We start from the raw sequence: 27,699 nt of genomic DNA, 5'->3' as shown, positions 1-27,699 counted from the left end.
AGGTAATTATATTAATCTTTAAAAACGCCAGTGCATACTTAATCACATCAAAGGGTTGGGAGGGAAGGAGGATCAAACAGCTGTTCATAGGGCTGCTTACAACACTGCACAAGACAATTTAGAGCCAGGGTTTATTGTCCTCAGTGAAACTGGCACAGGAATTGTAAAATAATGGGTGTTTGTAACTATATGGAAGAAATGTAAACACTATTGTGTGGACCTTTTAAAACATGCACAACCACAAACCCTCATTAACTTTACATATATTTACCCCTGTGCATAGCATTCATAATCAGACATTTTGGGTAACTTGTTATACGGTATTACCAAAATAAATAATTAGCCAATGAGGAAGGAATTCTGCACCCTGAGCCATACATAAGAGAAAAGCTTTTAAAGGTTAAATACTGCAGCCATGACTGGTGCCAAAGGGTATGGGGGAATGAGCAGAGAGACTCTTGATAACGTACCATGGTCTCCGTACTGACACAAGCCTGTGTTATGTCAGTGGCAAGCTGCCCAAGTGTGTGGAAATACGTGTGCCCAGATAGCAATTGGGAAAAGCAGCCCCTTGCCAAAACAAAAAGAACCTGCCTTTTTTGGGAGTATCAATATCAGGATGGACAAACAGCCACTTGGGTTATAAATAAAGACAATAGGAACACCTCAATCACTCTGACAGAACCCCACCATGACATCTGAGGGCCTGTCACATGATTCTGAGATGTTTTTAAAGCGTATGATTTTTCAGGAGCTTTCACACAAGCTGGAGGATCACTATTTTCTCAAGTCTCTCTTACTTCAGGTATGTCTGAACTTCTATTGTTATTAGACAAGTAAACCTGGTATTAACTGCATCCACCCCCTCCTCCTCCCCCAAAAAATGAAAGAAAAATAAATTTAAAAGGAAAGTCATCAACATTGTGAAATAAGCAATTGGCATGAGTTTCTGTGGATATGCAACAACAACATTTTATTAACAATTTAATTTCCTATAATAGTAATAATAATTCAATTTGCTATTAATTTCCAATTCGCATGTAAGCACTGAAAAAAATGTTCTATTACATTTGAGTTTCGTAACATTATGGAAGCATGTTCTGGTTTCTCATTTAATTATTCATGTTCTATGAAACAATTTACAATTCAAATTTAGTCAACATTGAACCATTCAGCATAAACTTACAAAATACCTTTAAAATAACTTGAATTGGATTAAATCTGCATTGTAGAAGATTAAACCTTTTTTATCAAAAACATCTTCATTTTCTCGAATATGTTCAATTACTTCTTGTGCAGTTCCAACTCTAAACATGTCGGATACAGAGGAAGTTGTCGAGGAATATGAGTAAGTTTTTAATTTTAATTGAAATAATTTCATCTAAATTTACAGAGATGCATGTGATCGACGTTTAAAATGTATAGTACTCCCGATTGATCTCTATCAGTGAAACTAACCAGACAGTGGATGGTACTGAGTTTGGGGCTTTGCCGTGGGATCAGGCATGATATTTGGTATCTGGTCTAGTGTATTTCTTTTCTTTTATCGAACAGTGATGAAAGAACGTCCTCAAGTGATGCCTGAAATTGCATAGGTTTTTAATATTAGTATATACATATAAAAATGTAATCTCAGATACTGCTATACTGCATATATTAGTTCCTAAATTATATGAAGCAGGGAGGCAGAGAGTAGATACACACCAACAGAGCTTCACCATGCAACTCATATCACAAATTCTAAGAGATGCAGGCACTGCGCAACCCCAAGCCAACCTCTGAACAGTTCCAGTTGCGCTTTCAATGTTACGCAGTTTAATCTTTCGTTGAGCTTGACTTCTCTTCCCCCAAAAAAATTTTTTTTGATACAGAAAGATTATAAAGATGGTAATGTTTTGTTTTTTCTAAAACCTGTATAGCATTTTTTTGTTTCGATTCATTGAAGGAGACAGCCAGGTATCATGTATGTGCAAGCAGCTATCGGAATCATCTGCTGTCTTGACTCAAACTGCAGATTTTGTTTTTATTGTTTTTGTTGTTGTCATGCCAAGAAACTGAAAATCCCTTTGGAATACATTTACTAAACATTAATATTGACCATATTATGTGGATCTGTCATCACAGTTTTTGTAATCTTTACTGCATATATCTGTATCTATCTATCTATATACACATAAAGAAAGAGAAGACAGCTGAAGGCTACAATAAAAGCATTATAAATCCATGTTCTGCAAGTAAAAAATAAATAAAACAAATTTGTATTCTTTGTCTTTCAGGGAACAAGAAGGTAAGATTATTATTTTACTGTTATGGTTGAAATTGGTAAAAGTGTCCACTTTTAGATTGTAGGTTAAGGGCTACATAACCTGAATAATAATTCAAGTTCCAATCTAGAGTACATCACTGCTGACTATGACTAGGATTACCCATTAAGTAGTGCAGAGTTGTATGAACAATACTGGGGCTGGGTGAGCTTGGGTCAACCAGGGTTTCCTTGGTTTGTAGTACAACCAACACCCCTGTGTCTTACCAGCTCCATCAGTGCCCCCCCCCCCCCCCCCCTCACCCCAATGCTATAACTCTGCTGGCTGAGCTGTGGGAATGGCAGTGTGGAAGACAGCAGATGGCCTGACAGCACACATTTTGGTGGATGAGTGTCAGTTCTCTACAGCCCTTCCGCACTAAGCACAGGAGTTGTAATCAAAGTTAGCTGAACTGTCTGCTTGTGTCTTCCTAACCTGTCAATGTTAAGTACTGGATTTTGTGACTAGCTGGTGGCAAGATTTGAATAAATCTAGGTCTTAATCCAAGAAAGTGACAACTCCCAATTGATATTGGTACACAGAGCTCCTGTCAAGTTGATGAAGTTTCTATTTGAGTGGTTGTCTTCCTTCAGAAAGCAGGATACTTTATAAGGATTAGAGGAAACCACTGACTTTGAAGTGTTTTTTGTTAAAGTATGAAAGCATTTAACGCTAGTATAATATAAAATCATCAGTAGCAAATGTCACTTTAAATTGTAAATCAAGTCAGAATTTACTTCTTACTCAAATGAGTTAATCCTTTGATTAATTCAATTACATTTTTTCACTACCTTTTCTTTCCGTTTCGTCCTTCACAGAAGAAGTCATTGAAGGTATCTGTTACTTTATATTGTCTTGCATTTGGATAAATGAAACATTAAATGTTTGTTCTTTCCTTGAATACTTCTCAGTTCAATTCTATAAATATAAACATCTAGTCATGTTCTGAGCTTTTTTTCTGATATACATAGGACATGCATGTATGACATTTCAGATTTAAGAATGGTATTTGACCTTATAAAAAGTATAATTCTCAAAATCTGTATGCACTCACCACCCAGACATCTTTATTTGTGTTTATCCTGTTGCTGTCACTTAATCCATAGTTACACCCTTGACTTTGTAATGCAAGTGACTCTATGTATGGCATAGTGTGTACCTACTAATGATTGCTTTTACTTGGACAGCTGGTATTTGGCATGTGGCTAGAGCAAGCTGGCTTTTATTTTTGTAGCTTCTGAATCATGTTGGGTGTCATAATCAAATTGTCAGTGTAGTTAGAAAGTTCTTAATTAGCCTGGTGCTGGAATTTTGTTTCAGATGTCCTCAGCTGTCTCTTTTCTGCTTATCTCTATAAACTCTTGAGTGGTTCCTGCAGGGTCCTTTAATGTCTGAAGTTCAGTGGCATGTCAACAATCTCATTTTCTATCTTTACTCAAACATACCCCAAGGGAAACCCAACATTTCCACCTGTTTGTTCTCTACTACCCTGGGACTTATTAAATACATTCTTTTTGAATAACTGTGTCGCTAGAGATTCAGCAAAAGCCACCTTTTTTTTTTTCTCCATGTTCTGCTAAGGTTAGCTTTCATCTCCCATCTACCCCAAAGGAATTGCTGGTACACAGGCACACTTCTGTCCTTTCTGATTTCATGTCTTGTACCTTTGTCATCAGGGTTATTTATAATTTCAATCACACAAAGTACGTTTACCCTAGAGTAGTGTGAGGCATTGAGAGAAACAGACAAGCAGGTTTCATACAGTGGAATAACACCTTCAGACTTTTTCAGACTATCAAAATTGATGTAGTCTAGTCTGGTCTGCTACCCTAGTCATGGAGAGCACCAATCCTTCATGTTTATTGACAAGTATCTCCAATCATTGGCTAAGATCACAACTATCTCCATTAATCACACCAGTAATTGGTTCAGTTGCTTTGGTTGGCATGAATACCAGAACATCCTATAGCTCTCAAAGATCAGACCCATTCTGATTCGGGGGGAGGGTAAATACCTCTTTGCCAAAATAATAGATGACAAACAATAGACAAACAAAATGACTGAATCAAAGTTGATATGGATATGATTTGGGATGTGTTTTGTCCTTGCAAAGATGTCTCTGCTGCTTGATGTCCACATTGTAATTGTTTTGCTCTTGCTTTGCACAGAGGCAGAGGAGATGGAAGATGTGCTAGAGGATGAAGGTTGTATTTCTTGAAATGCTTTTTCACACTGTTCAAGATTTATATTAATGAGTTCTATGATATAATGCAAAACATTACATTTTTTTTTATTTAATTCATAAGTGCATGATCTCAAACCATTTCTTATCTCATTTTAGCAGTACCATATATGCATCACTAACATATTACTGTCCTGTTGCTAACTATTTTTTAAGCAATCAAACATCAGCCGTAATTAAATAAACATTATAGTCTGCATATAACCCACCTGTGCAACTCATATTTTGACTGCATCAATCTTATTCTTCAATAGGCAATCAACCTGTGCTATAACTGATGCAGCAAAGCCAAGACAGACCACGTGCAGTTTAAAAGCACTTTTACTCTGAGTTCCACCTGTTTGCTTAGCTGCCAGCCTATACAATAGCTCGAAATGAGACTGACTTCCATTTGTTCTCAAATGCCGACACTTCTGTGCTACCCAGAAACATGCTGTCATAGTGTACTTCTATTCTGAGCTGAGAAATAACTCCCCTATCTACAGTGGTGACTGCAGTCCAGGCGGTCTCTAAGTGATTCCACTGAGTGTGACATTGTTTCAAAGGGGAATGACAGTAACTCAGGGTGGCAAAATGTCCAGATTAGTGAAAGTTCAAACATGAACTGTTCATTAATTAAAAGTATATATTAAATAGGATATAACCTTCCATTATATTTTGTGTACATACTGTGGTGTAAATAAATACATTTCCAAATGATTTAGCCTATATATGTTATACTCATTACTATTTTATAAGACATTGACAGTAAATACAAGATTTATCCAACTGGATTGTAGACTACATTCTAGACAATTTCATTTCTAGAAGTTCCTGAAGAGGCGGCAGAGGAAGCCACAGCAGGGGAAGAGGAGGAGAAGGAGACCACACAGGAAAATGGTGAGGACAAACATACTGTTCATTGCGACATATAATGCTCCCTATGTAGCACCTGTTTATCTATTGTAGATGTCACTGGGATGTTAAAGTTTGAAGAATTCAACTTTTTTTTTTTTTTTTTTAAATGTTGTTATTGTGGATTGGCAAATATTGCATAACTCACATGTGCCCAGTTACCCACAGGGGTCACTGTTGTATTACAAATTGAGGAAGCTGTTCTATTGTGTCTAATTGTGTTGTCTCTTTGGGGGGAAAAAATGTTACATTTTCCTTATGACACAGCCCAGGTCTGAACCAGAGATGTCTGGACTATAGGACTCAACCTGCAAGCTGAGCAGAGTCCTTTAGTGGTTGAACTACTTCCCAGGCCTTTTCTTGTCAGTGAAAGACAAATGCTAATAATTTTTCTGGCTTGAAGGATTAAGTGCATTCCTTCTTTGGGGCAGGTTTCAGGGGATGTATGTATCATTTTCCAAGCCCTAGCAGATCTGATTGCAGGAGGTAAAAACAACAAGTGAACAACTGTAATGGAATTGAGATCCATATGATCCACAGTCAGTATATGGAAACAGTCTAAGGGTTAATCTACTCAGGTCAAGGGAAAATATGCGTAAAAACTATAAAGCTCAGTCATAAATAAACACCTAAAAAGGTATGTGCAAATGCAAAACCTTCTTTGGTAACAAAATACTGAGTCTGTTTCTGTTAACAGAACCCAAGCTCATCTGTATAATGACCCTTCTTGTCTTATCTACTACCTATTTTAGTCACGTCTCTCTACACGCCTGGCCTTCGGTTGTTGAAGTCTTGATGAGGTTTTTTCTATATGTTTTTTTTAGACGCTGGAGAAGAACATGAAGGAGGAGGTACTAAATATTATTATATAGGTGCACTGAAGTTCACGAATGGCTGGCTGGGATTCAAATGTTTAATTATTTTAAAATTACTTTAACCTTCTCTATACAACTAGCACCTAAATGTGGGTATTTAGTATGCTTTTTTGGTTAAGGGTTTGGTGACAGCTACTAGTACACAGACTGACAGAGCTGTAAAAGGCTCTGCCATTTCCCAGCCATTAGAGTGTTTTTACAGGGTATTTGATAAAGTTAGTTAGCTGTTGTTAATTAATATGTACCACAGAGCAATGGCATTTGTTACACAACATTCAAATGGGACGGTGGGAATGTATTATCCTGCATTATTTTGCTTATCTCTGAACAGCTGTGCATTATGTCCTTGCATCCATGAAAGTAATCACGGACACAGTAAGGGTCACACTGAGTGTGTATGCATAACCCATGGTCCAGCTGGTGCCAGTACATGTACAAAATTACATTCCGCCGCAGCGCAGAGTTTCTCAATCTAGCTGCTGCAATCTATATTATGTGCAAATGCATGTTGGTTATTGTTATACAAATCTCTGCATGAAGGGGGAAAAATTCGAAGTGGTTTATAATAAACTTCTCTCAATCTTCTTATTTCATGGAAATCTGAAGAGGCAAAACCCAGACCAAAGTAAGTATATAGGTGAATCGTTCCAGGGATAATTAATGCACATTTTCTGTATATAGTAGTACTGTAATAATAATATTAACTTAATATTTCTCCAGGTTATTTATGCCCAACCTTGTGCCTCCTAAGATCCCAGATGGAGAGAAAGTAGACTTTGATGTAAGTGTCCTTTAATTTCAGGCTATGATTTTTCTTAGGAGATGCTTTTAAAGTCCCATATAGTTTTTGAGGTGCCTAGATATTTATTGAACGTATGATGGACTGACTAATTTCATCTAATGAAATAAGTGATTTTCCCAATTTGTCAGACAAAAATATTAACCTTTACAATGACTATGTATATTTCAATGGAATATAGTAATTCTTTCCTTTTAAAGTCTGAATACTGTATTCGTCCTCATAGACACACAATGCATGAAGACAAGACCCTTTGCATGCGCGTCTATTAAGTACGATATCCCAAACATTGCATATTTCCCACAACATCATGATTTGGGCACATTTTGTATATTACGTCATTTTAACGGTATGACAACATTCCTCCACTGTAGGAAACCTTCCGAGTTTTACCGAACACGACACATGAGCATCCAAAACGAATGCAGCACAAGAGTGCACTGTCACAGGGTGCAAGAATGGTGCATCACAATTGCCATTAAATTAGTTTTACAGTTATTTTGTCCAAGAATACTCATTTTTTTGTAGTTAACTTTTGTAGTTACATTGCACATGCTCTAGTCTTCCATGAATCTGAAGTGCCATTTGATATTTTATATACAACCAGTGCTATTTTATGGTAAATACGATATTGTTAGTCAAAGTGCCTTTTTTTCTAGTCCATTTAATACGGGATCCCGTCTTTTAGCCACACACTTTTCATCACCAGTGTTAGTTCATCACCAATTTGCATATTCATCAGCAAATTGCATATTCAGTTACAAAGTACATGCAGACTTTTATGGCTGTTGTTGAGGTCGTTTTTTTAAAGTATATATTCAGTTCAGTAAATAAACATTTAATACATGTGCTGATGTATGTAGCTGATGCATGGATAGACCTGATACAGTAAGTGACAGTCAGTGATTAAGTATTCCTGTTTGTTTCATGTTCTTACTTTAAATTAAAGTTTAAGTAAAACTTATTTTAGCAAATACATTGTGTTTATTCATTACTTGACTTTTTTTCACATTACATGAGCAACAATAACTTTGGGTAATGCACCCAAAAAATAGAAAATCACAAAGAAAAATTCAAACGAAATTGGATATTGTGGGGAAAGAAAAATCTGAAATAGGGAGCTTCTATTAGGGCATGCTCTTCTATTAGGATGAATATGGTATACATTATAGTCATGTTGTATACTAAGAGCTGTTCATTTCTAATAATTACCACATGGTGAGGCAGTCTTTTTGAGATCTCACATACAAAACGAGATTTTCCCTCAGAAATGTGCATAGGCATGGCGGTCTGATATCAATTTTTTGACGGTTGGGGGCAGTGGCGGAACTAGAGTTTTATACATGGGGTGGCCAGGGGGTGGCCAAGTCTACTTCAGGGGGTCCATAGTCCATGACAGAAAATTATTGTGTAACCCTAACCTGGCATCTAAGGAGCATGAATGAATCCTACGATTGCTGATTAGAGGTAGAAGTGATAATTCACTTAAACCAAAGTTCTTCAATGTGGCAGACAGTGTGGTCCAAAAGGGTCACTTCACTAGAACTCTTTAACATGCTATGAATAGTCAGTGTCTCTACCTCGGACCTGCAGCTCAACTCACACCTTCAAATGCCCCTTTCCAACACACACAATTCTGTGAATTAGTAATATCCCCCGTTGCATATATTTAGTACATTCATTTGACAAAGTACAAAAATAAAATGTTTAAATAAATGTATGTATTAGTTTTAAAACGGTTTCAGACCACTTACATTTAAATGTGTTAAAGATTATTGTAGTCATATGATAAACATAATATAAACTTTCAAGCATTTTGTAGTATTTACCATTCCCCTTTGTCCCACTGTGAACTGCACAAAATTATTGTTAAAAAATGAGGGTGGGGTAATTCAGGGCAGGGGGTCTCGGGGTCAGGAGACCTGAAATGCGCGATTCTGACTAATTTCGAAGTCAAAATACAGCTCAAAATCTCCATGAAATCAGGCAGATTTGGAATCAAACATATCTTTGCTTCACAAACCACACATCACCAGCGAAAAATCACACATCAACCAACATTATATATGCAACCAGACGCGGTTTCTGGCGCTGGTCAATCACAGATCTGTGTCGGTGGGTCTCTGGGATTGAAACGGGTGAGGATGCACAATTCTCGATGTGTGCGCTGATAGAAATATGCGACTGCATTGGAAATCATTTGTTTCCACCCCCGACGTAGGGGTTTATTCTAGGTGAACACATTCTAATGCACTGTGCACCCCCCGGTTGTGTGTGCGCACTTTTATATTTTAGGGGGCGAGGTTGACATCTGTCCACACAACAAACGATGCACATTTTAGCTGCTTATTTATAGAAATCAGGAAAACCCAATACCTGTTATTTTTGTGTGTTTTTGACAGTACAAAGTGCCGCTCTTGCCCCAGTTCAGAGTGTGCGCAGAGAACACCAGCTCTATACAGGACATCCATATTAATACATCACATCCTATTGGCTAATAACCAGGAATTGCTGCGACTAGGTTCCACACAATAACAAGCAGAGTGCAACAAGCCTGCGTAACATTACATTATATATATATATATATATATATATATATATATATATATATGATAAAAAGTTAATTAAAATTATTCTCGTGGTGCATTCAAAAGCGTCTGGCGGTCCGGATTTGGCCCGCGGGTGCCTATTGAAACCCCTGGGATATACTGTCAACCGATCTCTCTTATCTGATTAACTGTCTGTTAATGGAGCCAAAGGTCTAACATTAACTTACACAGCGACTCAACTTTCATAAAAGTTGTTCAGGAAACCTAAACCTGATGCTAAACCTTAAAACTTACTTCAAATATGATGTTTTCACCAATCGCGAAAAGTGCTCTTGGAGCTGTGGAAATATTCTCTCTTCTTCTGTATGCACTTCTTCTTCTTCTTCTTCTTCTTCTTCTTCTTCTTCTTCTTCTTCTTCTTCTTGTTTTTGTTGTTAATTGTTTTTTTTTTGTCTCACCATTCATTTGTTGCCAGTGTTTTACTAAACCTGCACTTGCATCTGTTCAATTTTACCTAGAAGCAGTGGTGTAGTCGAGGGCATATGCAGGCATACGCAGGCATACACCATAAGCCCACGTAATCTGAAGGGCACTTTGCACCAACAAAGATTTTGCTTATACCCTCTTATAATTCCTACAATGAATTATGTTTTATGTCTCCTACTCCCGGTCGACAAACTGCCAGAACCCATACCACCCCCGTCGTGAAATCGCTAGCGCACTCCCCTGGTCGACAACTGGCCAGCAACCCCCAAATTCAATTCGGCTGGGCATATTTTGGTATTCGAGTAAACCCACTACTTCAGACACCACTACAGCACTCCCTGGAACGAAAATGTAGGCTAGCCTATTGAACAATATATGTGAACCCTGAGGTCACTTTTACATGAAAATGGGGAAACTGCACTTGACTACCCTCTCTCTGTTCTCTCTCAGGATATCCACCGAAAACGCATGGAAAAAGATCTAAACGAGCTGCAGACCCTGATTGAAGCCCACTTTGAGAATCGCAAGAAAGAGGAGGAAGAACTCATCAGCCTAAAGGACCGGATTGTAAGTCCCTGCCACATGTCAGTTCCTTATTAATTAAGGCAAGTCAGTGAAGTAAAATGTTTTAATTCAATTCTGTTTTGATGGAAAATTCAAAATGAAATGTGTGTGTGAGTCAGCTACGTGGTATCTGTACTATGCTGGGGGAGAATTTCCCCTGTCATGTATTCAAGAAGTGCTAGTGGAGAACATCTACCATAATTGATGGTCAGTAAAGTTTAATGCATGAATGGAAATGACCAGCAGTAGTCTAGGTACTAGTACAACTAGGAGATCTATGGTTTCATTTTGATAAATGTTCTTCTTACGTTCTCTTTAGGATCAGCGTCGGTCTGAAAGAGCCGAGCAGCAGAGGATACGTGCAGAGAGAGAGAAAGAGCGGCAGAACAGAGTGGCTGTGAGTCTTCCTGTAGCTCATTGACAATGCTCATCTAAACTATGATGCATAGTGTGATGTAGAAGTAGAAGTACCACTGTCAATTCTCAAAGTAATTTGGCAGCTTGCCTTTTACCATGATTAGGCTATATCATGCCCTTACTTTTGCTATGCCAATTTCGGAGAATTTGGAGAATTCCAAATGAGCATGAGTCAGGTAAGTGGCATATCTCTACTATGCCGAAGGACAATTTCCCCAGGTAGAGTGACAGTAGATATACATGTTTCGAGAGTGCATTACACGTGATCCAAAATGTGTAAGTATGCAACACAACTATACGAGATGTTCTGGAGAACACTGCCCTGCTTTTTCAGGAGGAGAAAGCAAGGAAAGAAGAAGAGGAGAACAAGAAGAGAGCCGAAGAAGATGCCAAGAAGAAGAAAACCCTCACTAGTATGCATTTCGGAGGTTATCTTCAGAAGGTAAATAGAACTTTGATAATTGAATTTTCGGTATTAAGCAAGCAACATGAACATACTGGGGTTTAATTTTGGCATTCGTATCCTGACAGCTTGGGGCATGGTCAGGATCATGGAAAAATATTTCTTGGCAGCATCCCTTAGAAAACTCCACTGCTGGCCTGATCTCTTTCTTCCTTCACCCTGATGCTACCACACACACAGCAATAATTTAATCAGGGTTATTGTTTAGTCAAAGCATGTATCTATGAATCCATTCACTTTAAAGCAATTATGAAATGAAGGTATCATTGAAAGAGACTGACAGAGGCACCAAATGGTTACAATGTGCCCTGACAGGAAATAGAGCTCTTCACATTCTGAGGCTGAGATGCTGGTAGTATCTTGCCACACCCCTTACAATACAATACAAACAAAAACATAATTATTTTTTAATTAAGAAGTGTCTGCATGAGAACGTGAGAAATAAACACATTTCTAGAAATCTCTCAATGCACACTGAGACAGTGGTTGTACCCAGAGACTGGAACAAATGCCAACAACATACCCAACAAGAGAGGCATTTGTGCTATTTTCTTGAATGCTACTAGCTCATTGATAATTATTAGCCCCAAGTCCAGTGTATTAAAGTGACTACTATAACAGTATTTCTACTCATTAATTCAACTGGAGTAATTTGCACATTTCAACAGTTTTCTTCAGTTATCCTAAATTATTTATTTGCTGAACAGCTGCAGGAAATATTTACATTAAAAAAAATCTACACTCTGAAATGCAAATTAGTAATAAATGTGTTCACTTCATCTTCAGTTTCATATTATTGATTACTCCCAGATATAGATTTAATGTAATACATTCATTAATTTAAACATGTTGAGTACAGCTGTCTCATTTCATATTGTCACCTTTGCTAATCGAAATGAGCATTTGTAGAAAATATTTGGCTACAACAGAAAACATTCAGAATTCAGCTTGTTCACTTTTGATTATAATATTTTAATTTCTGCATCAATTAGAAGTGACAATTCAGATCTCAGTAAACAGCAGAGCAAAATCCCCGATTAGCTAGAAATGGATTCAAAAATAAGATAATTATTTTCAACTTGATTGTAGACTGAGAGACGGAGTGGAAAGAAACAGACTGAGAGGGAGAAGAAGAAGAAAATCCTGGGCGACCGCCATAAACCACTGAATATTGATGACCTGAGTGAAGAAAAACTGAAGTACTGTAAAGTTTTCTATCCTATAACACATTTATGAACACCATTTTCTCAATCAACAGGACTTTCTGTAAATTGCTGTTTGTACAGAACATCAGGAAATTCAGTGGGAATGGAAGACAATTGATATTTAATGAGAGTGAGGATGATTATTTGTTAGCTCTCTAATGTGTTTATTTTGCTTTCCTCAGGGAGAAGGCAAGGGAGTTGTGGGAAAAGATCTACCAATTGGAAGCTGAGAAATTTGACCAGCAGGACAAATTCAAGAAGCAGAAGTATGATGTAAGTTCTGACAAGACAACAATCCACACTGTGATCACACTGTAAATATTTACTTAAATGGTAATTGCTTATTTATTATTGTTCAGTAGCTCAAAATCTTTTTAAAGTTTAGTTAGGCTACTTTCCGAAATAAAACTGGTTTCTTATTTTTTCAGCAGTGATCTGTGGTTAATAGACATTCCCAAGATTAGTTACTGAGATGATTTAAATGTATAAAAAAGTTTTCTTTTTTTATTGATACCATAAGCTTATAGTTCCAGAAAATCCCACGTAAAGGGATAAGAAAATTACATTTTTAGGGACTGAGGAGACTATCACTAGGTATAGTATTCATTGTTACAAAGTAAACAAGCATACCATGCATTAAATCATAGTACCAGTTTCCGCATACCTGCAGAATCACAAAACATACCTGGATACAATTTTTCAAAATCATTTTTTCACCCATTCTCTCCAGTCTTTATTAAATCCTGATGTTACTGGTCTACATAAACCTCTTTACCAATGGCCTAGATATTTGAGGATTATCTGTTTGAGGCACTTTATCTGCAAATTATAATGGGATTTCATGTTCATCAGGCAGTGAATGAACAAACAAACAAACAAACAAACAAATACAAGAATCTTTGATCAGAATTTGAAGCATGTTCATTAAGTACAAATGAGTACTAGAATATTAGTATAAATTCATTTTCTTTGAACTCTAAGGGATGAGTCACAATCTTAAAATTGTAGTTCTAATAAGATCACTCTTTCACGATGCTACCTTCTCTACAATATTTAAAATCGCGAGTTGTTATGTGTCATGGAGGGTAAGTTGCCTATTCATGGGAAGGATTTGTCCTCAACAATGCAAAATTACACTTCACTAGATCTTTTTATATTGTTAACAAATACACACATCTAGATGAAATGGTTAATTAACTCCTTGACAGATGTGAGTTTTTTTAAATTGACAAATTGATTAGTATTAACCAGTAATATTAGTAATAGTGACAGTTACAGAAGACATAAGAGTTAGGGTAGGTTTTCCTTGGGACTTTTCAAGCTGCAAAAGAGGGATGACAATTAACTTTGTTTGATCATTAAGCCTAGCTGCTTTAAGTCAAATTTATCACAAGGATCTCTCACCTGTTAATTCGGTTGACTCAGTGATAATGTGTTTGGATCAAGCTGTAGTTTGAAAGAATACATTACAGATTTCCAGACTTCCACTGGCAAAACTGTTGGACACACCCTCATGTGTGAGTTACAGCATTCAGAGTGACTTGAAATCATGCGCTGTTGTTTGCTAAGACACACCCTAGCGAACAATGTGCACCTGATAACCACACTGGGGGCGGAAACATGTGGTTAAAAAGTGAATTTGAAAAACAAACAAACCAATAAAAAAAGCATTGCGGATATGTCCCCGGCTTTCATCCATTCTGTTACATACAACTTGGTAACCTGTTTTTCTGTGGGCTGTCTAGCTTCCAATGTCAGATCAGAATGGTTGATCTGATTTATGTGAGTATGAGTGATTCATTCCCTTATTGATGTTGGCACCTTTCCATTGCTCACCTTTATCAACCTTTCCCACATCAGAAAAACATGCAGTTGCTCTAGACCCCAATTTACAAATGAACCGATTTTTCTGATAGTGTGACCCATGTTTCTTGTTAAAAGTCTTTCGGAAGACTTCTATCTTGCCTACTTCACACTGTATTATACCCTTGTTTTAGGCCTACATTTAGGCCTGAACTACATTGATCTTCTAAAACATACATATAGGGACATGAGAACTGAAGCAGCTCATACTAAAAAAAACTTGTGAAGAAGCCCAGCACCATGGACCTCTTAGTTTTCATGATGGTACTATTAATTTAATATAAATACTACAACCAAGGTTTCCTTTTTTCTGTGACATGCATTCCTTCCAGAACTCTAGACTCTTCTTCAATAACCTGGACCTGACCGTGCATTTCTGTTTCATTCATTTCCAGATTAAGGTTCTGAGAAACCGAGTTAGCGACCACCAGAAAACGTGAGTATTTTCATACAGTCATCACTGCCTGCATGGGCCCCTGCTTTGTTGTACCAACATTCATGGTAACGCACACAACACTGTCTTAAAAAAGAACTGAAGCCCAGAAACCCTACCTACACAAACAATCATATTGTTGTCACCTTTACTGTACAAGACAAAACACAGCAGCTACAGTAACTGGTGTACTCTCTATTACAGTAGACCCTAGAGGGCCTGCTGTTTTTGTGACCTGTCCTCTAAACATTTAAGCATTGATTTTTAGCAGTGATTAATTGATAACTACAAAACTAAAGTGGATGATTCAGTGTACTTGGTTATTGATAAACACATTTAAGAGGCTTTATACTAAGCACTGGTTGTGTATTTCTCTCACAGCATAGCTTCATGTCAGTTTCCTTTACTACACTACTATCTGCGCAACGTATACACACAATCTAAATGCGAGTGTATCTTTGGATCTGGTTTCTGTAGATATGCAATTGGGGTTCAAAGGGCAGTAACAAGCACACTGGCTTATCCTGTTAGGAACAAGTATTGGGTGAGATAATACAATTGTTAATTCACATTAAGTGTTTTGGTGTGTGTTACAACTGCACATGAAAAACAGCATTAGGCAAGAAGATGACAAATATTATAACCACAATTCAGGTATTTCCATGTCAAGATAAAAACTGCTACTGACTCAGGGTTTATTTGGAATAAAACAAATCGTAAATGACTATTAGAATTATGTGTGGAAGGCATTTAGATTCTCAATTTCAAACTCAATTTCCTTTTCTATCGACACAAAATCCCCCAAAAATGCTTAATATAACTTCCCCATTGTCTCCTTCCTTACTTTTTAGGTTGTAAATTTAAAAATGCTGTTTAGTCATGTTATGGTACATGTGTACAAAGAGCAATCACAGCCAGTGAAAATGGTGACCTTTTCATATGAGTTTCAGTTGAGTCAAATGCCACGCCATTTAAATATGAAACATTTAAATTGGAAGGACTGAAATATAACAGTAGTGTTACAAAGCATTTACCATGTTTGTACAGGTAGGCTTGCTGTATTCTTGATTGACTGTGTTACTACCCAATCTCTCCAGCTGTCTTGAGGATTGCTCTTGGAATGCACTTGGAGTGGTGCAATTAAAAATTAATTTAATAAAAGGAAGCATCACATAACACATGCACAAGGACATTGTATGTTTGTTTGTTGTATGTTTAGCACTCTGTAAAGCTCTCTGTGGCTACCCTGCAAAGGGCGCTATACAAATAAAAATGGATTGACTGATTGATAAAAGGAAATGGCAAAAAATGTCTCACTATATATTAGTTTCCAAATGTTTTTATTCCATGTCTTCAAATGTAATTGTTGTGGAAGTAGGCACTGTTCAAAGCATGTCAGGCCTTGTTGACATGGTCCCCTTTCCCTGTCTAAAAGGTTCATGATCAGACTTGCTTTGAGACTGAGCTGACTCCTGAGAAGTGTGTAATATTGCCTGAGCTGGCAAACATCTGCGAATAGGAATGCAATGATATAGATAGTCATTGCGTATCTGATAAATGTGAAAACACACACACACACATATTATATATAAAAAATAAAATAGGTAACATATATTTAATATAAAATATCACATTATCCCTTTTGATTAACACATTAATACACCCTGACTTATTTGACATCAATATAAAAATATTTGAGCAGGCCACTGTTTTTTCATTTCTTTTTTGGTTCAAATCAATTGATTACTAGTTGTAATGTATTTATGATAGACTGAAGCACCATTTACTGGAAACAGTTGGCATCGCTAATACAAAAAAAAAACTACAGCAAAACAAAAACTTCTCTCCTATGCTATACTTACTCTCTTTTTAATTTTCTTCAAGTGGAAATGCCATTGCAAAGGTGTAATTACCTAGTACTGGTCAAACCAAATAACTGAAGATGATACCCTGTCAAAGCCACATCTTTACCCATTCTCTGAGGTGTGATCAATTTCTGTTCTCCATCAAACCCAATAGATTTGAAGTTGCATTGTGAACAGCTGTTATCTGGCCTTCAAAAAGGTTGCCTTTGAATAAAACAGACCCACTGGAATTCAGAAAACAAAGGCTGAGATAAATAAAGGTGTCTCAGATGTGAAAGTTGTTAACACACATATCCTAGAGCTAAAATGACAATGTAACAGCTGCAAAACATGGTACTATAACTGTGGGGTCATAACTTGAAACACGGCTGGATATGCAGTTAATTATTTTACTGACTTCATAAAGTTCTGTTTAAGATTAAGCACATGTCAATCCTATCATGAAAAAAGTAACTAGTCTTGTAGCTGTAGCTGCTGTGCGGTATCAATATCACAGTTTCCCACACAAAGCTACATTCCACATTCCAAAAATATTTTATATGTAACACCATTACATTTAAATAAATAAACAAATAGCTTGATATATGACAGAACTTCACTGTGTTGGCAACTGAAAATTTTTCAAAATTCTCTCCATTATTAATTAGACAAGATACGACACGCTATAGAAAGGATATTTACAGAAGAATTAACCTCATTCTTTTGGCATTTACTACATATTAATTACATTGTTTTCTAAATATTGTCTCCTCACCCTCTCATTCACAAGTAGGAAAAGGTGAGCATTTGTTTTCTTAAGATTCAAAATACCATCTGTATCACTAGCACTACAAATAAGAAACAATATATTTACATATCGACAAACTCTTCACGACAGCATGTATGGTCTGTGTTATTAAATTTGAGCACATCCATTTATTTATTTTACTTTACAAAAGTATATACCTACATTTTTGGCAGGATAGAAATACTTTCTGCCTCTGGATATTCACTGAACAGATACAATACAGTGAATTGGATGTATTCTAAGACACTTATCCCTGGGGAAATAAATTTTAAGAAGTGTGCATTAAGCATTTAAGACAATGTATTATTTAATTTTTTAGTAAATACCCTGTTAAAGTATTCCTATCATACTTGTAAACTTTTGAAAGTCTACATATATTTCAGCTACATTTGCAGCATTCTTTTTAAACTTTCAAACTAAAGCATGAGCATATTTCTAGCCCTCTGCAAATTATAGGCACATTTTACAATTTTAAGCTTACTACATATTACTACAACTTCCTAGTGTTATAACGTAACAAAACCACTGCCTTTGTCTATTATTGTAACAGCCTCCTACAGAAAAAAAAGGTTAATTTCTAAAGTAACAGAAAGACATTTTCATACATTTGGTCACTGAACAGATCTTTGATTTAGGTGTACAAATACGATAAATTAGACATGCAGTTTGAAGCTGGTTTGCTAGACGATACTTTAATACATGTTGCTGGGTAAAGCACATAATTATCTCAGATACCTTATCATGGTTTACTTTCATTTTTCAGCTACTTTGTTTTTTCCCTGATGGGGATAAGATTGAAACACACTGTACAGTACTGCAGGCACTGAACTATCCCTCTGTGTACTTATTGTCACCTGGCTTGTGAGATCAAAAACAAAGCATTTGGTGAAATGTTCAGTGAGTTATGGCAAATATCAAACGTTAAGCATTTGCTTTGATAGAACAGAATTTGACTGAAGGGATTTAATTGGTGTTTGACCAAGCTACAAGTCACAATGTATGAGTCTCTGATAAAGTATAAAGATTTCCATAAAAGTAACACTGCAGTTATGGTGAGCAGAAACTGATTTTATGAATGCAGGGGAAAACCCACTATTTTGGGGACCAAAGCTCTTATGTGTAGTTATTACATGAGAAGTAATTATAAAAGCATCAGGGCAACTAGCTTCACTACTCCTGATGGCTTCTACTGATATTCATGGATAATATACTCACTTTCTACTCTCTTCCTTTGACTAAAAAGCACAGTTAGTTTGCTATGTTGGAAATTACTTCAGGAAATGCTAAGGTGCAATTAAAGGAATGGCACAATTTATGATTATTGTGGGTTTTGTTTAGTTTTGTTCTTTGGTATTATGTTTCCGATTGAAAAATAGCCAAGTCACCCATTATCCTAACACCTTAAGTACTGGCTTCAGACTCAAGAAGGAACAGATTATTCTAAAAAGGAAGTCACAACACCAAGTATAACTCCTTAATTAGACAGGTGATTTCTAAATCACTGACAAGAAAGACTAATAAAGAGTTCTGTGATAAAGACTGGTCTTTCTTCCACAAAACACTACCAGTGGTCCATTAATTATGTGTGTGTGTCCTTTCACAAAATATATTGTTTCAGGAACATATACAAACAAAAGGTTTAACACAGCCAGCAATTTTATTGTCCCTAGTTATTGTGTGGGTTGTCTTGTGTCTGCCCAGTGGACCAAGGCCTAGACATGCCAAGGGTTGGTTTAGCAGTTTCCAACGGGGGGGCACCTGGAAATTTAGGTCTGAATAACTTGCGTAATTAATTAGTTTGAACTTTGTTCCATTAAACCTAGAGAATGGTCATGTACAATTTTCATCATTTAATTAATACCTTATCCGTTGTCCTTTATGTCCAGTTGTAAAGGGGGACGAGCAAAGACTAAAGGTGGTCGATGGAAGTAGCAAAGTACACAGTCCTTTGCCTTGGATTCTTTGTGGAAGTCTGCCAGAGTGCCACTGAACCCCAGCCTCCAATGTCCCTCCACATACTCTGAGAGAAGGGCATCATATTGCAGTGTGAATTTCACTAGTTGAGCCAATTCTTGTCTTGTCAGTGCTCGCTTTGCTACTTTCTAGTGTTATACTGCCTTGTTGTTATGTTATGTTGTTATGTTCTTTACCCATTCATTAAAATATCCCTGTAAATAAAAGCACACAATAATGCCCAATAAACTGTGCCAATAAAAATTGTAAACTGCTTGGTGTCATTTTCATTGAGTGAAAGTTTGAGAGTCCAATATAGTTTTTGATTTCTCAGTTTTAACTTCTTTAAGAAATACATTGCATCTTCCAAAAGAAAACAAAGACAGAAATTTGAGAATTATGAGCTGCCATCATAGGATTAATGATTAGATATTATATTTTCCATTATTATAATACATTATAGAACAAGTTGCCTATAGTTTTTAGAGGTCTCTTTAATTGACCTCATACACTAAAACCTGGGAGGATGATAACTGTGAGCAGAGGAATAATTCATTAAAGAAAGCAAAACAAAAATCTGAATCATCATGACCCTTGAAGACAGGACTTCAGGTAAATCTGTACCCCTGTATTACTGTCACAAAACAAGCTGTCAGTGTACATAAACCACATGTTTAGCACTTGTTTAGGCAAGCCTACTATGGAAAAAAGTGTTTATGGACAAGTGTTTAATTAACACAATTTGAATAATCAATTCGAATCACAAAAAGGAAATCCTTTATAACATATTGCAAAGAAACTGTTAAAAATACTGAGAGCACACTGTGAAATTATCTTTGATATAGCATTTCCAATACTAGCATGTAGACTGTTACAGAGGTGGCTGCAGCTGTACAATATTCTGATTTATATTTTTGTAAACTTGCAACATTTAACTTCTCGACAAAATGCTCTTCTATTTATTTAATATAGGACTCTTTAAATAAATCATTCAAGGTGCCAGTACAGCAACTGAACCAGAGTCTGATGGCGTGCAGAGCCAAAATGATGACAATTGTGTCATTGTCCAAATATTTATGCACCTAACTTAATATACTAGTTGTTGTTGTTCAGAATACCTGAACAAAACAATGATGTTTCTGTGTCTATGCTCATTCTAACCTCTGCAACGAACAGAGGCTTTCGGTGCCACACAGTATAACTCGGTTCAAAAGCCTCCCATGTTGAAACACCCAGGGCAGTGCCAGCATATATATTTATTTTTCAGAGTGCAGCTTTGCCAGGGATTATGGAATGGGACCAATCACACTGCGCTACTCGTTGGCAGAGAGTCCAGACACTGCTTCAGCACGTAGGCCCGCACACTGGTGCCTCCTGTGATATTTAATGTGCCTTTGTTTTTGACAGAGAAAAAAAACTGAAGGCTGGAACAAGCTCAGGCAAGGATTCAATGCCCTGTGAGACACACCTATTTCCTCCCAAGAAATAAAATAAAGTGTCCACAGTGACAAAAGAATTGCCGACAGATGAAAGGTGGAGTATAGGGAATAGAGGGTAATAACACATTACACATAACTGATAATACATAAATATATTGGAAGTATAAAAAATGGGGAAAAAGTTTAAAGTCCAAGCACATTAGTACATCTTAGCATTTGTTTAAACTAAATGGAGTGCAGAACTGAATAGTCGGTTTTATTCTTGACCTTACCAACATTGTATATATTTAGCACAAGACGATTTGACAGAATCAGCTCACCTTCAACACCATGTTTTTCAAGCCAAACAGCATTGGTAAGACATGGGATGCTTTCCAAAGGTTGTAAACCTGAGCTGCCAGCTATACCTACCCTTGCAGTTCAAAATCCAATGAAATGTAACCCTTTCACTCTCACTGTATTGTAATTATATGTTTTGGCTCGTCATCTCTTATACAGGAACTGCAAATCTTTCAAACAATTTGTTTTATTCCACAAATGTATATTTATTAATTAATTAATACTTCTGGGCATCTTTCTAACTCGAGCTGAACTGCAGTAACATCCCATAATAATTAAAATGAATTATGTCTGCCCAGTCATGCAGTTCTAAAAGAGCACTCACAAAATACAGATTTAAAAACAAATTAATCATTATACAATTTCTAATTTTACACCTTCCAATTTGGAATTGTCAGATATTAATCCAAAACACAGGTCCACAATCCCTTATCCGCTCTTCCACAATTCTAAAAGCTCTGAAAACCCAAGGTGCGTGGTGTCAGTTGTGTCTCAGTGCTTCTAGCAGTCACACGTGTCAGGTGCTCTCCGATATTGTTTGCTTTTATGTTTTAAGTTTTATTGAACATTCGCTGCAAAAAATATTAATGTGTTTGCTTTCGGGGGTTCTGCCACAGACTGCGCTGGTGTGCTTGCATAATATACAGTACAAACACTGTACTAGCTTTCTGAAATTAGAAAATTTCTAAATTCCGAAACACATCTGGCCCCAAGGGTTTCAGATAAAGGATTGTGAATCTGTACCAGCACGGGAGGGATGTAGACTGAAAGCACAGGTCATCTGAAGGATCACTGTTGTGTGGCAATCTGAGGACACCTGTTTTAATCCTTCCAACCGTCAATACTTGGTGACATGCACCAAGTCAGTAAATCTATTAATTACAATTCTCTTCACCCTACTTATGCAGTCTCCTTCTCTTGCATATTTTTTTGGAATACATGTATTTAAATTAAAAGAAAACATTTGTTTTGTACTTTTTCTTGTTTATTTCTTGTTTAATTCTGATTTATTGTCTCATGATCACAAAATTTGATTTTTAAGCATCATTAATGTAACTTTCTAACAGGATGAATCCTGAGGTGAAGGCAGCGTATAAATATAAATATCGCATTGCTAGAATTTAACACTAGTGACTAATCTATCAATTTGGGTTTTGCATCAGCTAGTTTGATACCATAATGAACCAGAACTTAATTAATTAATCTCATATATTTTTGTATCCTTTGTGCCCATGGAGTGGAGCTGCCTTAAAGAGGAGTAGTATTAATAGGTACCTTGCTGAATTACAGGAGATTAGGACCTATGGCAATTTGTAACTATACCACACCTGCTTGCTGTTAAATATTTTAAATAATGTATTATTTAGTCAGCTGGAAAACTCATCACAAAGACACATAATTTATTATGACAGCTACAGAACATCCCAACTTCATTTTTTAAAAGGAGAAAAGACAAGAAAAAACAAGTAGTGAGTAGCATTTTCTTACTACAGACATACTTTTCGTAGTCGGGGGAATTTATTCCTCCAATACAATTACAAACTAAATAATCATACGATAAGTTAGTAATGTAATTGTTACACACTGTCCAAAAACTATGTATAGTATAAATATTGACCAAACAATAACATACCTCACCTGAATGGTAGTATTATTAACTAAGTGCTCTGTGTATTGGAGTTTAGCGTAAGGGATCCTTTTTCCTGTGAGAATTTGCTTAGTGGGATTTAGCCCTGTGGGATTTTTAATATTGGCAGATGTATCAGGGGATTAGTCATTAAAATTAGTCATTAAAATCAATTCCTTGAATATCTTATTTTCAATATATTGAAGATTTAAATATTATATTTAAGAGTATTGTTATACAAGCAAATATTTACTTTATTAAAAATAATAGGTGCATTACAAACTGTCTTATTTAAAAATACATCAAACTAAATGTATTATTACTAATTACTAATTATTATTATTATTGTTATTATTATTATTGACCTACTGTATATGCAGCACAACTATAAATATAGTTCAAATAAACTGTATTATATACAGATAGCCTTAAAATCATATTTTAGAGTGAAGGAGAACAAATTAAAAAACGACACAGTACCTCATAAAAACAACTACTCTTTAAACAAATTAAAATTCAATAAAATGTATTAAATAAAAAAACAATTATTATTATTATTATTATTATTATTATTATTATTATTATTATTATTATTAAAGAATATTAGAAATTCATTTTATACTTGTACATACAGGTATGTGTGCTTCAGTTTTCCTATTTTTCATTTACTTCATTTATTTAATTAATGAAAAAGTCAAGACTAAAATAAAGATATTTAAAAACAAATTTTGTAATAATACAAATCAAAATAATACATATTTAGTTGCCTTTAAAAATAAACATTTAAATTATATAAATTACATTATATATTATACATATAACTGTAGAATAACATTGCTTGTGTATACAGTTTTTTTGTATTTAAGACATAGGCCTACTTATAAATTACAAAACTGTAGAATAATATCTCTCTGTCTCTCTCTCTCTGTGTATACGTTAAAATGCTAAAGTAATACAGTGTTTTTACATCACTAACATACAAATAACAAAGACTATCAATACAAATATTTGTTCTGCTTATATTAAGACTTAAAATGTTAAAAGTATTTACAGGTTTTAATATGTTTCTATCTAATAATGCTAATACTAAACAGTACGGAAAATAATTGGATGGAAATAATAAAAGCTGATTTGTATTATCTCCCTCTCTCACACACACACACACACACTTATACTGTAGAAATGAACACTGGATAACGATGTGTTGTCACCTTGATGGCTGACAGTGTGATTTTACATTAAACACTATATTGTATAAAGATCAACGAAATAACGTTTTTGTTTTTGTTAATGTGTGTCTGAGTTATGGCTTCCTGTTTTCTTTTTTCAGTGATAATTTCATTAGACAAATATATCATGTCCACAATAATAATTGAGGCGGGTGAATCCCATTAATTTGACCATTAATGTATTGCCCTCAGCATTTGTAAGGGAATATGTTCGTATATTTTCAGTGGTTAGCTACCGATATTTATTTTCTTGAATCTTCCTAAATCCCTAGAGCACACCCCAAGAGCTTTTCTTTGATAATAACCCCTATATCTTTAAAATGTCCACACCCTTAAGAAGACTGTCAATGTATTATGATGTGAATAATGGTCTGAGTCATAAGAGTTACTGGAAAAAAGGATTATAACATATTTTGGAAACAACATGGACTGTTTAGTCCCTGTGAGAAAATGTCAACTCTTCCTGCTCATCTTTTCTTTTAAAGAAAAAAAAAATTGGCAAGAGATCTTAAGGATGCTCCAATGAAAAATGGGATGACGATTTATTAGGGCACCTCCCTATCTATATGTTTGATGATTGTATGGCGACTGTGAGCTGAGTTAGTGGAGTGTTTGGTATATGTGAAATCACACTGCTCAAGCTTTTATTTATGAATTCATTGATTCATTTTAAAAGCTGGGTTCGGAAATTCGAAACCTGTTCTAAACAAACTCATGGACTTTCTCAGTGTTCTACAGAAATTCCGTGATGCTTACTTTACAGTCATTATAATATATACGTTTAAGATGAGGCATTTTTTGTACTTTGTATTAACTGCATGCTTGTCTAAAAAGGTTTGTCCTTAAACACATTATAACTACTAGTAATGCATCAGGCTATTAACTCCATGATTAAATACAGTGTACGTCACAGCAATGTACTGTAACAGCAATTACATTTATTGGAGATTTTTTGTAGTGCAATAGTGAAATGTTAGATTAAGGCAAATGGCATTTTAACGTCAATTTCAAACCTCATTCATTAACGACATTGGGGGGGGTGGGGGTCACGTCTTTCCAGGTATTTTCTGCCTGTGCTATTGGAGATTATTGTATTACAGTAGACAATCATGTTATTCATTTGCTTCATTGTGATAGAAAACGTTACATGAAATGTTCTCATAGGTAAATAAAGTCAACCCCAAAGTCTTAAACTTAAAGTCAACAAAAGAGAATTAACGAATAATACAGTGATTTCAGAGACTTGTGTGAAGTCTAACGAGTTGGGTTTGTTAACATCACTTTTCAAGTTATACACCACATGCTTAACGCTACAATTAACTAAATAAACCACTAAATAAAAAAAATAAAAGGTACAGTGTGATTTACTTATTCTGTAATCTATATCTTTGTTCATCCAGCAATCAGGTGATCACGCCAGGCTTATCTGTCCACAAATGGACGATGTCGGCCGCTGTTTCTGTCAGGCAGCTTGAACTTCTGCAACCTTCTTCCAAAGCTTCACATTCGTCTGTCGATGTCGGCGATGTTTTTGTCTCATCTTTAGAAAGTTTACATTGCTTTCAAAGGCTATACAATAACTTATGCTATGTTGCAGTTTTCCTCGTTTAATCGTAATGAGTAGCTATTGTATGTATATCTAATAAATTGTGTGCAGGCCGTGGAGTGACCTCGAAACTGCTTCCGGGGCACTGCAGACATAAACCGCGTACTTCCGGTTGAGACACGTGGGAGATTTTTCTCTGTCATTAAAATAAAAAACGTATTGATACCCTAATGAGCAATGATGATGACAAATGCAAAATGTGCGAGCAGCTGTGCAACAATACATTTTGTTTTATTATTGTGTGTGTATATGTTTTTTTTGTTTGTTTTTTTGCCAGTATGGCATACCACACTCTTTTTTTTTTAATATATATATATTTTTTTACAGAATGCATACTGGTGTCTACCGCCCCACTTAAACCACTGTGCATACCTCAGCGTAATGCTGTTGTGTAACTGGGTTCCACTGAAAAACAAAGGATTTGCATTATACTTTCACTGGGACATTTAAAACATTTCACATTTGTCACTAACATTTCTCCAAGTTCAGAAATCTGTTGTGCATTAAAGGTTAATTAACCCAGGGTACACATGATTTGGTCATTTGATTCCTCTTGAACAGGAAAATTACAATGAGTTACAAATCTAAAGCAAAATATTCAGTGCCTGGACAATTTAATCCACTGTGTCATGGAGAAGGTACTGTAAGTTAATTGGCGGTTGTGATCTGTTTCGTTGCATGCCTGTTTACAGACTTCCTCTATTTTGTACTGTGTGTTTTCAGGTCAAACTGATAACCAAGTCATTTATTTGTATGTCATTTGGACTTTTGGATAACTTTCATGCATTTTTGTGCATTTTGAAAAGAGTCCAACTTGTTTTTCTGGTAGGGTTGTATGTTGCATAATTTTCTTTGATTAAAGAAGAAATGGATAAAAAAAGAAGAACCCGACTTATTTTCAGTATAATGAATTACAGCATAAGGGTGTTAACATGAAACAGATGACTGTATAAATCATTTTAAATAGATACTTCAAACAGTAACAACATGTAGTCAACGAGATTTTCAGTTTAATCCATATGTTCAAGGTTCAGTTCTAATTTAGCTTGCATACATAAAATCAAATCACATACTCATGATAAACATATATATTTTAGTACATTTTATCATAATAATTAATTATTAATTATAGTGCAGACATAATAAAGCTATGTTTGATGTACGTGATAAAGGGAGGGGTAGGCATTGCAGAATTTACAATAAAATTATAAAAGTGCTAACAATCACGAGCATGAGGGAGCATAGTTTAAAAAGAAAAGGCATAAGGGAAAGAGTGCTGATCAGTCCAGGAGATCAAGTTGCTGCATTACAGGTACAGTGTGAACAGATGTGTTTGGAGTAATCACTGTTTGGACTGTGCATCCTGGCTTCGGTGGGAGGAAAAACATTCTTTAGTCATTTTCAAAAGTAGATAATTGTAAACAACACACACACTTGGATTTTACCTCCAAAGACCTTAAAATGTCAAACAACACAGTAAAAAGGAAGGATTAGGAATAGAAAAAATAATCATAACATAACATAAATGTATAATATAAATGTACGCATGAATCTTGCATGTTTGGCCAACTGGGTGTCTGCAGTGTAATTAATTTTATGGGTCAAACCATTACAAACTTTCCTTTCTGCTGGGCTAGACTAGACCTTTCTCAAGATGTATCATCTCAATTAATACTGAATATGATAGAACTGATCCCTTTAATGGGGTTCTGCAGGCTGCTTGTTTTAAGCTGACACTGTCAATTTTATAAGGCTCAGATG

At 35.7% G+C, this 27,699-nt stretch overlaps 1 protein-coding gene across 1 annotated transcript; it reads left to right on the top strand.

Annotated features, from left to right (window-relative positions):
* Positions 1-669: 669 nt before the first annotated feature.
* tnnt2a (troponin T type 2a (cardiac)) lies at positions 670-19,972 on the top strand. The gene is made up of 15 exons (XM_066703576.1): positions 670-805; positions 2,277-2,287; positions 3,122-3,136; positions 4,472-4,507; positions 5,353-5,424; positions 6,264-6,290; positions 6,921-6,939; positions 7,035-7,095; positions 10,599-10,715; positions 11,032-11,109; positions 11,464-11,571; positions 12,682-12,791; positions 12,980-13,070; positions 15,056-15,096; positions 19,632-19,972. The coding sequence occupies exons 4-15, from the start codon at positions 4,483-4,485 to the stop codon at positions 19,675-19,677; spliced, it is 795 nt and encodes a 264-aa protein (XP_066559673.1). The 5' UTR covers positions 670-805; positions 2,277-2,287; positions 3,122-3,136; positions 4,472-4,482; the 3' UTR covers positions 19,678-19,972.
* Positions 19,973-27,699: the final 7,727 nt, after the last annotated feature.

This window comes from Amia ocellicauda, chromosome 5, assembly GCF_036373705.1.
Source record: "Amia ocellicauda isolate fAmiCal2 chromosome 5, fAmiCal2.hap1, whole genome shotgun sequence".
Taxonomy (NCBI): domain Eukaryota; kingdom Metazoa; phylum Chordata; class Actinopteri; order Amiiformes; family Amiidae; genus Amia; species Amia ocellicauda.
The sequence above is the reverse complement of the archived record's forward strand: the minus strand, read 5'-3'. Positions and strand labels throughout refer to the sequence as shown.

Coding starts and splice junctions, on each gene's coding strand:
- tnnt2a (XM_066703576.1), top strand. CDS start 4,483: ATGGAAGATGTGCTAGAGGATGAAG. Junction 11,572..12,681: donor TCGGAGGTTATCTTCAGAAG/GTAAATAGAACT, acceptor ACTTGATTGTAG/ACTGAGAGACGGAGTGGAAA. Junction 12,792..12,979: donor CTGAGTGAAGAAAAACTGAA/GTACTGTAAAGT, acceptor TGCTTTCCTCAG/GGAGAAGGCAAGGGAGTTGT.